Raw genomic sequence first — 13,451 nt, forward strand, 5'->3', positions numbered from 1 at the left:
GGTAAATTTATGGAGGTTGTATCTCAGCCCAGATTTGGCATTTTTATGACATTTTGGTGGATCCTGGGTATCTGGCTCCTTTCAGTCTGTTGGGAGCTGATGGTGACCATGTTTTTCCTTTGATTGTGGGGGTGAAAGTCACCCAAGCAAATTTCACACCTTGGAGTGAAAATCAAGTGTTGTTTCATCTAAAATATTGACTCTGTAGAGAAGCAGTACAGAGCTCTCTCTTATCTTAAATCATGCTGAGGAAGCAAGATGTCTGCATTTTCATGTTTGCATTTTTAGATTGAGACCTCAGCAGGGATGAGCATCAGAAGCCTAGTTTCTCTTATCAATTACCTGCTGTGATGCAGCCAGTATGTCTGTTAGAATGTGTTTTAATGTTTGTTAACATGAAAGTTGCAGACGCAAGGTCTACTGATGTCTACTTATATCTATACAAAAATATCCTTTGCCCCCAGGAAAAGGAGAATCAATAAAATAACTTTTTATAAGCTTCCCTAAATACAATAGACAAATTGGATGTGTTATTTTAAAGGTTTTTGTTAAATCTCATCCTTTGAACAAAAAACAGTAAACTTTCTAGGTAAATAATAGATGTACACGGTTTTATAATTATTAAAAATTGTAATGCATCTATTTATAGACGGATTAAGCTATGCAATTGTTTTTTTTGTTGTTGTTTTGTTTTTTATCTTATTTTTATTTTGAAAAGCTGACATAGTTTTATTCTTTAAATATTCCGGTGTTCAATCCTTTTCCTCAGGGGTTTGTAAGGAGGTGGGGTCTACCGAGACGTAACGCCCAGTTTTCACACCACTGATTGTGTTACCTATAAAGACCATTGGAGGCTAGTAGGCCGGTTTTTCTGTGTGGCTAACACAAAGAGCATTTGCTACGATTTTACTTGGTTTTACTTTAGATTTTCTAAACTCATCAAAAGGCTTTCCAGCATTCCATTTTCACCCTAAGGACGTATTTCTGAAAATGGATCCTTCTTCAAACGGTAGGTCTATTTTCTGGTTGGTGTTTTAATCATAAATAAAATAAATAAATAAAATGCATAAATAAATTGTTTATGTAGTTCATGGCATCAATATGTTGTTCACTAGGTGATATGACGTTCTGCGTACAGAACTCCCATTATGACAAGGCTTTGGATCAGCTTCTAGCTTTGAACGGTGTGGGTATGATGTTGTTATGTCAATTTTCAACTCTATAAATATTAAAAACGTATATGGAGTGTGTTATAATTGTGATTTTAAAGTATTTTCCCCTGCCCAATAGTGCGGGGCCCTCAGGTTTCTGGGTCTGATGTGAGCCAAAATCAACAACAATCTCCGCTTGGTAAGTTTTAGCTCATCGTTTTATTGTTTGTTATAACGTTTTTATCATGTTAAAAACATGAACTAATATGAATGCATTATTTTTATTTTTTTTTTAGCATGTTTGAGAAGTATTGTGAACAGTGTTGGAAACAACGGTTCTGAAACGAAGGTTGGGAAGCATTTGAAAGTAAAGGCCCAAATTCACACTCCAACTGAGGATTCTGGAATATCTGATCCAAACGGTATGTGGGTCAATGTATTGGTGGATAATATATATATTGCAGGGATGCAAATGTTAAAAATTGGAAAAAATCACTCATACAGAATTTCATTACCCCCAAGGACATAAAAGGGATGCTGTTAGAGCCATACCACCACCCACTGCATTTGCTGATGATATCACCACGCATGGTATTAAAAGGAAAGAGCCTGGGTCAGGATCAGTAGTACATAGTTCTGAAGAATCAGATGAAATATGTGTGATACCCAACACCCCTGAGCAAAAACGTCAAAGACAATCATGGGGTATGTATATACAGAAAAATATAGATATATGCTAATGTTTTTCCTTTTCATGTTATTAGATTAATCCCGATACACTTATACAAATTATTTTTCCACAGAATCATCCCCGGAAAATGGGGTGCCAAGCGTGGATAATGCAGATAATTGGGATGATGAGATGCTGCATGCATGGACCATTTCTGACTTTTCAGAGGCTTTACCAATTGAGTCTCAAACAGTAAAGAGTGGTTCGGAGAACGTCGCTCATGTGTCTTGTTCAGAACCGGATTCGGATTCGGATGCACTACCTTCCAACCAAGAGGCCTTCAAGAATGGGGGACAATCCTGTGTATGCCAGAGTAAGGATGTGATGTGGGGACAATATCTTGCTTTTAGAGAAGAGAATGAACTATTACATCAGAAGACAAGAGCAGAAAATGAGATATTACGTCAACAAGTGAAAAGTCTCAAATCATCCGTTGAATTGTTGGTAAAAAATCAGAACATTGCGTCAGACCACAGATGAAGGGATAGACAGGAGTATGAACTCTTTAATCGGACTGTGACTACCGAGCTCCAGGGACAAAGAGCTGGTTTGAAAGAAGTTATTGCGTTACTAAGACGTCACGGTTCTATACAACAGCTCTTAAGAACTGATCAGGAATTAACTGTGGAGTTGATGAAGCAAATGGTTGAGAAGTTTATACCTCGCTTTGGTAAGTCCTGATTGATTTAGTTGGTTGTGGATTTTAAATAATTTGTGTTAAAAATGGCCACAAAACGTTGTCTGGAGTCAGATGATAGTGAACAAAGTCCACCAGTGAGATTTAGATGTGATAATGATTCACATCATCAGCAAAGCACAACAGAAACTATGCGTTATTTAATTCAAACAGTCGAAAATATGGATAGACCTAAATCTAGTACACAAGTATTGCTAGATTTGCTAAACACTGTACAATCAGCGGTGGTAAATCAAGAAGAAGAAACAGATTTTGATGTAGATCATTTTTTTAATTCTCCTCTGACCAACAATGCGTCTAATGATTCGTCAAACACCAATTTTGATGTAGACCAATTTTTTAATTCTCCTCAGATAGGTGGGGGGTCGACTCCCCCCCAGTACCAAGCATTTGATCCAGCAGCACCCAACATGGGCCTTACGCAGGGTGAAATAGATTCTCTTGTGAGAGATGGGGGTGTCGTGCATGAGTACACAGTGATCCCCAGAGCCTGATTCAATGGTTTGGAAATTCATAGGCTTATAAATCTGCGGCAGATATCTTCTACAGATTTATCTGCCTACACTACATTTTTACATGATCTATTGGCCGAAATTGTCTCATTTTCCAGATTATTAGCAGGTGATGGGGGGGTAATTAATATTACTTTGCGTGGGTCCAGCTTGACATCTGATGTTGATGCTCTTTTGTCACCTCAAAATAATTACGATCCAGATCTCTTTATTAATCAGCTTGAAAAGATATTGCAAAGCAACTCTGATGTAACTGTCGATGAGGCTTTGGATTTGAGAGTGTCGATAGCAATGTGTAAAAATGGCGGTGCTCGTCGAAAGATGCGTGACCTTTTGTATAACCAAGTAATTAGTAGAAATAGGATGAATCTGTTCTGCCCCACAAACATTACGGTAACACTTTACATTAAGGTTCCCTTTGTAAAGGGTTTATAAAGGTGTTTGTTAATGAGTAATAGGTCATTTACAAATGCATTATAAATCATTAATAATGCAGTTATAACTGCATGAATAAAAAGGCGACTTTAATGCAATACCTGCCAAATAGTGAGCCATTTTTAACTCACATGTTATAAATGCTTAATAAATGTATTTATTAACATATTTAACTCAAAACCAGATTTCTGGTTTATTTTATGATGCAGCAAAAATTGACCATCATAATTAGACTGAAGGTTGTTGTATTTGTGCTTTCTTATTAATATCTCATGACTGCCACTTTTCTTATTATGTTGCTTACCAGAAGTTTTTGTCTTACCCATGATACTCTCCAAAAAGGTCATGATGCCTCTCCACAGCAGTGTATAAAAACAAAATTATTGTTTTTTAAAGACAAAATTCCAACTTTATTTTGAAAATAAAACAAAAGATAATAACCATAACTTGATTAGATATTAAAGTCTGCGTGAACCGGAAGTTAAGACGTATTTCCAAGTGAAACAGAATATTGAATAGAGGGCAGAGTTTTACTTTAGTGCTCCTCCTTTCCATCTCTCGCACTCCTCCTCTCCATATCTCACTCATAGCAGACGAACGGTTGCAGAAGAGTGGTTTACACGTTTTCAACCCAAGCCGTCAAACTGACGTTATCAGAGAAGGAACGCCATTCCAGACCAGAAATAACTTTTCAGATTTTGATTAAAGATTACTGCGGCAAACAAGTTTTTTCTGTGTTTTAACTTGCACGGATTCATTGTTCACCACAAGACCAGTAATATGACCAGTAATAATAATAATGTAAAGTGAAAACCTGTGAACCATTTATTAATGAGTTATGAACATTAACAACCTATGAAAGTGAACCTTAATGTAAAGTGAAAACCTGTTAACCATTTATTAATGAGTTATGACCATTAACAACCTATGAAAAGGAACCTTAATGTAAAGTGGAAAACTGTGAACCATTTATTAATGTAAAGTGGAAAACTGTGAACCATTTATTAATGAGTTATGAACATTAACAACCTGTGAAAAGGAACCTTAATGTAAAGTGGAACTCATTTAATGAGTTATAAACATTAATTACCTATTAAAGTGAACCTTAATGTAGCGTGAACACACGTTAATCATGTATTTATTAATTATTAATGTACACAGAAGATAATATCTTTTTCAGATGAAATATTTTATTTTTGATGAATGTCTCAGTAAACACAACTTTAAACTTGAAAAAAATAAAAAGTCTTTTACAGCACAAAGTTACAGAGCATGATTTCTCATGAAAAGTGGCTTATGCAGGTCAACATAAACAATCAAGTATTCAGAAAAGATAATAAACATCACACCTATAAGCCAAACATATTTGATACAAGCTGAATAAAGGCACCTAAATATGTATTTTTTTTAATTAACAGTTGTGTAAACCATTAAATCAATGACCTAATGCACCATTACAGAACATTAGCAGCATATTAATATGCATTTAATAGATATTTCTGATATGATAAAGGCCACTGTAACTTGAGTACGTTATTTGGCTTTGGTCATCATGCGCGGGTGCGCCGGAGCGGTTATTTGTTTAAGATAACTACAAACTAACACAGCGATTACTAATATAATATAAACAGTAGAAAAACAAAGTCTGCGATTTCACCTCAGTTAGCTTACCCATCAAATCAGTAAACACAAATTCACTTCAACGCATGTTGGAACAGTACTGTGTAACTTCTTCTCAAAAGTGGCAAGGCTTTATTGAATGCTCACTAGCGCCAACTCCTGTCACACGCCAGAATCAACACGCATAGTGATGAGAACCCGAAAGAGAATAATAAAGTATACAGCCTACTACTACTGCGTATAATAATAATAATAATAATAATAATAATAATAATTATAAATAGAAGAAGAATGCATTGCTCATTATACATTATTGTCACATTTGGTGTAAAGGGCAGTCAGGGAGCAGGATTCAGATGAAGCATTTTTTTTTATTATGAGGAAAGTTATAGAAAACTAGACATGACAATAATATATTAGGCTATACTAATATATACTCTTTATATATACTCTTTATATACTTATATACTCTGTATACTTATATACTCTTTCAGGGTTACATCACTAAGCATGCGTGTTCTGGCGTGTGACAGGAGTTGGCGCTAGTGAGCATCCAATAAAGCCTTGCCACTATCATGAGAAGAAGTCATGCAGTTACCAGGGCATGCTCTAAAGTAAAATTTGTGTTTAAAGTTACTGATTTGATGGGTAAGCTAACTGAAGTGACATTGCAGACTATGTTTTTCAAGTGTTTATATTATAATCGCTGTGTTAGTTTGTATATTATATGTTTATTCGCGGTGTTAGCTTTTTATATTAAATAAATAACTGCTCTGGCACTCCCACAAAGTTACAGTATCCTTTATCATGATATCAAGAATAATTATTAATTGCTTATTAATATTTCAACAATAAAAAATGTCACCAGGAAAAAAACGAAAGAGATCTGCGTCTGCTTTAATAAACACGATGCACACTACATTAAGGTTCACTTTCACAGGTTATTAATATTCGTAACTCATTAATAAATGGTTCACAGGTTTTCACTTTACATTAAGATTCCTTTTCATAGGTTGTTAATGTTCATAAATCATTAATAAATGGTTCACAGGTTTCCACTTTACATTAAGGTTCACTTTCATAGATTGTTAATGTTCATAACTCATTAATAAATGGTTAACAGGTTTCCACTTTACATTAAGGTTCCTTTTCATAGGTTGTTAATGTTCATAACTCATTAATAAATGGTTAACAGGTTTCCACTTTACATTAAGGTTCACTTTCATAGATTGTTAATGTTCATAACTCATTAATAAATGGTTAACAGGTTTCCACTTTACATTAAGGTTCCTTTTCATAGGTTGTTAATGTTCATAACTCATTAATAAATGGTTCACAGGTTTCCACTTTACATTAAGATTCCTTTTCACAGGTTGTTAATGTTCATAACTCATTAATAAATGGTTAACAGGTTTCCACTTTACATTAAGGTTCACTTTCATAGATTGTTAATGTTCATAACTCATTACTTATTAATAAATGGTTAACAGGTTTCCACTTTACATTAAGGTTCCTTTTCATAGGTTGTTAATGTTCATAACTCATTAATAAATGGTTAACAGGTTTTCACTTTACATTAAGGTTCACTTTCATAGGTTGTTAATGTTCATAACTCATTAATAAATGGTTAACAGGTTTCCACTTTACATTAAGGTTCCTTTTCATAGGTTGTTAATGGTCATAACTCATTAATAAATGGTTCACAGGTTTTCACTTTACATTAAGGTTCACTTTCATAGGTTGTTAATGTTCATAACTCATTAATAAATGGTTAACAGGTTTCCACTTTACATTAAGGTTCCTTTTCATAGGTTGTTAATGTTCATAACTCATTAATAAATGGTTCACAGGTTTTCACTTTACATTATTATTATTACTGGTCATATTACTGGTCTTGTGGTGAACAATGAATCCGTGCAAGTTAAAACACAGAAAAAACTTGTTTGCCGCAGTAATCAAAATCTGAAAAGTTACTTCTGGTCTGGAATGGCGTTCCTTCTCTGATAACGTCAGTTTGACGGCTTGGGTTGAAAACGTGTAAACCACTCTTCTGCAACCGTTCGTCTGCTATGAGTGAGATATGGAGAGGAGGAGTGCGAGAGATGGAAAGGAGGAGCACTAAAGTAAAACTCTGCCCTCTATTCAATATTCTGTTTCACTTGGAAATACGTCTTAACTTCCGGTTCACGCAGACTTTAATATCTAATCAAGTTATGGTTATTATCTTTTGTTTTATTTTCAAAATAAAGTTGGAATTTTGTCTTTAAAAAACAATAATTTTGTTTTTATACACTGCTGTGGAGAGGCATCATGACCTTTTTGGAGAGTATCATGGGTAAGACAAAAACTTCTGGTAAGCAACATAGTAAGAAAAGTGGCAGTCATGAGATATTAATAAGAAAGCACAAATACAACAACCTTCAGTCTAATTATGATGGTCAATTTTTGCTGCATCATAAAATAAACCAGAAATCTGGTTTTGAGTTAAATATGTTAATAAATACATTTATTAAGCATTTATAACATGTGAGTTAAAAATGGCTCACTATTTGGCAGGTATTGCATTAAAGTCGCCTTTTTATTCATGCAGTTATAACTGCATTATTAATGATTTATAATGCATTTGTAAATGACCTATTACTCATTAACAAACACCTTTATAAACCCTTTACAAAGGGAACCTTAATGTAAAGTGTTACCAAAATGGTTACTTTCCATCGCACAAATGCAAGAATGTTGGAGAAGTATACAACCACGGATGAGCCGCATCCAAAAACTGTGTTTTTATTTCTGCATGATTCGCATTACTACATGATAAAAAACCTAAAAGCATTTTTAGGCACACCGTATGTATGTGTTACCACGGTTATACTTGTCGCAGAGATGCAGTTTCGTTTGCGATGTGTGCAATTACCCAGACTGTCACACACACCCCAAAAAGATAAAACAGTGTGGGGATTGCTTGCGATACTGTACATCTGATTATTGTTTTGAAATGCACACATCCCGCCCCTGGTGAGGAATATGCACAGTGTGCTGTCACCAAATTTTGCCCCCGATGTAATAGACGTTATCACGTCAGTGGGGTCACCCCAAAACCACATAAATGCGAAGCTGAACATTGTGTCCAATGTGGTGAGAGTTTGGTTACCGATGGGGAGCATCAGTGTTTTATTCAACCGATCAAACCAGAGAAACCAAATGATCGCTACATTTTTTATGACTTTGAAACAAGATATGAAAATAATACCCACATTGCAAATTTTGTCTGTGCAGTCACGTTTAACGGTGAGGAATTTGTGGCAGAGGGCCCAGATTGTGTCGAACGTCTCATTAAAAAGTTCAGACAGCCTTTTTATAGTAATTTCACATGGATTGCGCATAATGCGTCCGGATTTGATAATTTTATACTTTTGGAATATTTCACTAGAATGGGGATCACTCCTAAAATTATAATGCAGGGCTGTCGGTTGATTTTAATGTATGACAACGCATTTAAACAGAGGTTTATCGATAGTTATGCATTCATTCCTATGCGTTTGGCCAAAACACCTGCTGCTTTTAATCTGACTAACAGTGAGAAGGGATATTTCCTGCATCTGTTTAACCGTGCAGAAAATGATGACTACATCGGCCCGTACCCAGAAAACATTTTTATGGTTATTCGACGATGTCAACACAGGAGATGTTGAAGTTTGATGATTGGTACAATGGGCTCTCTGACGCAGTTTTTGATTTTAAGAAGGAGCTAGAAATGTACTGTAAGAACGATGTTTACTTGCTACGAGAAGCGTGTATGAAATATCGTAACGAGTTCATCCTCTGCATAGATCTGGACCCGTTTAATTACACCACTCTAGCGGGTTGCGCAATGGCTGTATATAAGACCCATTTCCTGCCAAAAGATACAATAGCGCTGACACATGACAAGGCGTACACTAATCAAAACAAAACATATTCAAATGTTTCAATTGAATGGCTAGAATATTTGCAAAAATCACACTCCAATGGCATTCAGTATGCTCTAAACCATGGTGAGGTATCGTTTGGTAAATATTATGTCGATGGATTTTATGATGATGGCACTGTGAAAAAAGCATTCGAATTTGTTTTTTTCATGGATGTGAACGTTGTTATAACCCGAACGATTTAAATCCCTTATCAAAAGTGCCTTATGGCAGCCTCAGAAGACAGGTTGATGACAAGTTTGAAATTTTGGAACGTGCATATAATCTTCAAATTCATTTTGTTTGGGAGTGTGATTGGATGCTTTCCAAACAGACTGATGCTGATGTGATGGATTTCATGTCCACTTACACACACACAGAGAGGTTGAAACCACGCAATGCACTTTCTGGAGGGCGAACAAATGCTTACAAGGTGTACCACAAAGTCAGTGAGGGTGAACGGGTGTCTTACCTAGACTTTACTTCTCTCTACCCTTTTGTTCAGGCGCGAAAAAGCTACCCCGTAGGTCATCCACAAATAATTCATAAGGATTTTCAAAATCTTGAAGATTATTACGGTATAATAAAGGCAACCGTCGTGCCACCACGAAAGCTGCTTCACCCCGTACTACCATTCAGAAGCTCCTCTCTGTCGAAGTTGTGCTGAACAACAGAATCAGACCACGCCGTGCAGACACTCAGATGATGAAAGAGCTTTAACAGGCACATGGGTCAGCATAGAGCTTTTAAAAGCTGTTGAAAAAGGGTATGTCGTAGTAAAACTGCATGAGGTTTGGCATTTTTCACAAAGTTCAGAAACGCTATTTTGTGATTATGTTAAAACATTTTTGCAACTCAAACAGGAAAGCTCTGGATTCCCAAAAGATGTCGTGACAGAGATGGACAAAGAAACTTATGTCAGAGAATACTTTGAAAAAGAAGGGATTAGACTAAATCAGGATAAGATTGAGATTAATCCTGCACGACGGACTATAAACAAGCTCCTTTTGAATTCTTTATGGGGACGCTTCTGTTTACGCCAGAATCTACCTCATTCAGAATTGATTTCAGAACCTGAACAGTTTGCCCAACACATATTTGGTCGGGGGTATGATATTAAGTATTTCACATTTTTATCCGACTCTGTTGCATTAGTTCAGTGGGCTTATGCTGAAGGAAAAGCTGGTCAGAGTCGTGACGTAAATGTCTTTATCGGTGCTTTTACAACTGCGCATGCCCGGTTAGAATTGTATAATGTTATGGATAAACTGGGTGACAGGTTGCTTTACACGGATACGGACAGCCTTCTGTTCACATCAAAAGATGGTGATTGGGAACCCCCGCTAGGACCCTTTCTTGGTGATCTTACGAATGAACTTGATTATGATGATTACATTGTAGAGTTTTGTTCAAGTGGTCCAAAAAGTTATGGCTTTAAAACGGCTAATGGCAAGACAAGCATGTTAAGCCAAAGGTATCACGTTAAATTCTGTAAACTCTCAAATTGTCAAATTAGACTCGCTGATTGAGCTTGTTGGTCAGTATGTGAGGGGGGATGGTTGTGATAATTATATTCTTGCACAAACCGACGGTATCGTAAGGAACAAAAAGCGATTCACACTACATAACAAGACATTTGCAAAAAAATTCAAAGTTGTATACAACAAACGCGTTCTGCTACCTGACTTTACCACACTACCATATGGCTACTGACAATGTTTTTGGACACCATGGTGTGAGAGACACCGACGGTTTTGATTTCAGATTACAATTTCCATTCAGTTGTGTTTTATGTGGACCTTCTAACTTTGGAAAAACATTTTTTGTAAAAATGTTATTAGAAAATGCTAACAGTGTGATTTCTAAAAAGATTGAAAATATTACAATAATTTACGACTGTTGGCAGCCTTTATATGATGAATTATCAACGTTGTATGATATCAATTTTATTGAAGGAATACCACAGAGCTTGAACGATCTTCATCTTACTGCTCCAAATAAAGCTCGCCTTATAATCCTTGATGATGTTATGAATGATGCATGTAACAACCGTCAGATTGAACGTTTATTCACAAACGATGTGCATCATAAAAATGTAAGTTGTCTCTTAATCGTACAGAATCTCTTTTGTAAAGGAAAATCCAGTAGAACCATCAGTTTGAACACAAGGTATTTAGTGTTGTTTAAAAACCCCAGAGACAATACCCAAATTAATGTGTTAGCACGACAGATGTAACCCAGAAACACCAATTTTTTTATGGAATGTTATCAAGATGCTACCAGCATTCCTTTCGGTTACCTTTTGGTTGACTTTAAAGCAGCAACCCCAGACAAGTTTCGTCTCAGAACGAGTTAACTCTCAAAACACCCTGTTGTACACATTCAGAAAAGAAAACACTGACGGTGTTAAAATGTCTGCAAGACTTTTACGGAACCTTCCAGTTTTAAAGTTGTTATTAAAAGCAACACCCAAACAAAGGTGTGTTATTTTAGAGTCAGCAGCAGACGAACTCATCGTTGCATTGTGTGAACTAGCTCTTAATGTTCTCCACGGTAATATTCCACTTACATCACAGCAATATCAGAGACTGAAGAGACGAAAAAGCAACATCAAAATTGTTGCAGATAAGAAGGTTGGTGTTAGAAGGAAAAGACAATTAATCAACCAACAAGGAGGTTTTCTATTACCACTTCTAAGCGTTGCGATCCCATTCATAACAAGCTTGGTTACCTCTAAATAAGGTCTGACAATGGAGTATGCTGAGAAGATGTTTTTAGTTCCACAACACCAGCTGGATAAGTTAAAACCGTCTAACACACGCGAGTCTATACAACAGCTCATGGAGAATGATTTGGACATGACAATACAAAACATTCTCCACAGATCTGATCTGGATCCTCATGAAAAAGCTAAAATGTACACAGCTGTTTTGCAAAGGTTTCTAACTGTAGCTAAACAGGGGGATAAGGAGTTTGGTACATTAACACTAAGTTTTCCACAGCCTGATCACGTTGAAAAAGAAGACCCACCCAGGGTGGTTAGTGAGCCTGTCCATGACTTTTTAGACAATGTTTCAGAAGAAATATTAAACAATGTTCCACAGAGGAGTGTGAAAAATGTTAGATACATTTTAGAAAAAATGTCTAAAGCTAAAAGTGTTTCTTCATGGACTGACACGGGTGAGTTTGTGTTTAAAGGGCGCACAATCCCCGGTTCACACATTTTTGATTTAATTAAAAACATCACAGCTCCACATAAGATTGCAGATGAACGGAGACCGGATGGATGGAATGAGTTTCTGGAAGCTTTTGCTGGTTTAAATTTACCATACTCTGTGGTACCAAATCATCAGGTCAGACGTGCAATTAACTCTTTCAAAAGCAAAACGACACCATCTGTAACTAATTCATCTAAGAAGAATAAACAGCAGAAAGTGTGTCCTAGTACACCATCACCATCTGTATTCAAATCACCCAAGCTTGAACATGGACAGTGGTTAACTTTTTAATCTGTGAGTTCTGTACACATGTATATTTTGTTTTATCATTATTAAAATGTATTGTTGAAATAATGTGTATAATAAAAAAAGAGACAATACAGGAAATTAAAATTGCTTTGTTTTGTTTTTATTAAAAGAAATTAAGCATGAGACATAAACATTGCACCTGTTTGTTCACACTGAACACATTTGAAAACATTTTCATTACATGGGGATTGCTTTAGTTTTTTCACAATCTGACACCATTTTGTCATTTTTAATACAATCATGAGTATACAATTTCAACACATAATCATAATCAAACCCTTTTGCCATGTGGTAGAGGAAGAACACACAGTGCTGTCCACATGTGTCTGATGAAAAGTCTTGGACTTGGACATTTTGAATGTTGGACCTCTTTAGAATTCCGAGTTAAAAAGTTTATTTATAATAACTGCTGATGGTAGTTTTCTTAGAGGTGATTTTGGCAGATAATCACATGGAAGGACACCAAGAAAATGTAGATTGCACGAAACCTTATCCATGATAGAGGTAAGCTGTACAGTGTTCATTTTATGTATTAATAGTAATCAACCAGAACCTGTCGATGATTTGAAACTTCAATTAGACTGTCAAAGACAGAGTAAATTAATAAAGTAACAGTACGGGGTAAAGGTTGTCTAAAACGGGCTTCTAGTCTAATATTTCCACTCTTGATAAGTGACAAATGCTGACTGCACTCCTCATCCGGTGTGAAGTTAAAGGCGTACAGTGTATACCCATGCAGAAATTCTTCCCTATCAAAAGACAGAAGCTGGTTTTTAAGATGTCTTCCAGAAGCCAATGCTAACTGGTAAAACTCCCGCACTGCAGAACCGTT

At 35.9% G+C, this 13,451-nt stretch overlaps 2 protein-coding genes across 4 annotated transcripts in view; both read left to right on the forward strand.

Annotated features, from left to right (window-relative positions):
• Positions 1–13,451, forward strand: part of LOC137032387 (B-cell receptor CD22-like) — a 36,534-nt gene that overhangs the window by 1,934 nt on the left and 21,149 nt on the right. The gene's annotated exons all lie outside the window — the stretch shown is intronic.
• On the forward strand, positions 25–3,530 carry LOC137033169 (uncharacterized). 3 transcript variants are annotated; one of them, XM_067405343.1, is made up of 6 exons: positions 25–1,009; positions 1,116–1,190; positions 1,291–1,350; positions 1,448–1,573; positions 1,674–1,856; positions 1,955–3,530. In XM_067405343.1, exons 1-6 carry the CDS (start codon positions 991–993, stop codon positions 2,359–2,361), a joined length of 870 nt encoding a protein of 289 aa, XP_067261444.1. In that variant the 5' UTR covers positions 25–990; the 3' UTR covers positions 2,362–3,530. The 3 variants fall into 3 exon arrangements, with proteins under 3 accessions (XP_067261444.1, XP_067261445.1, XP_067261442.1); XM_067405344.1 differs by lacking the exon at positions 25–1,009 and having other exon boundaries at positions 1,073–1,184; XM_067405341.1 differs by lacking the exon at positions 25–1,009 and having other exon boundaries at positions 1,077–1,190.

This window comes from Chanodichthys erythropterus, chromosome 12, assembly GCF_024489055.1.
Source record: "Chanodichthys erythropterus isolate Z2021 chromosome 12, ASM2448905v1, whole genome shotgun sequence".
NCBI classification, from domain to species: Eukaryota; Metazoa; Chordata; class Actinopteri; order Cypriniformes; family Xenocyprididae; genus Chanodichthys; species Chanodichthys erythropterus.

Excerpts from the sequence above, each read along its gene's own strand:
- LOC137033169 (XM_067405341.1), top strand. The coding sequence starts at position 1,091 with ATGGCATCAATATGTTGTTCACTAGGTGATATGACGTTCTGCGTACAG. Across the intron at positions 1,191-1,290 it reads TCTAGCTTTGAACGGTGTGG|TGCGGGGCCCTCAGGTTTCT; the intron begins GTATGATGTTGT and ends CCTGCCCAATAG. Across the intron at positions 1,574-1,673 it reads TGGAATATCTGATCCAAACG|GACATAAAAGGGATGCTGTT; the intron begins GTATGTGGGTCA and ends ATTACCCCCAAG.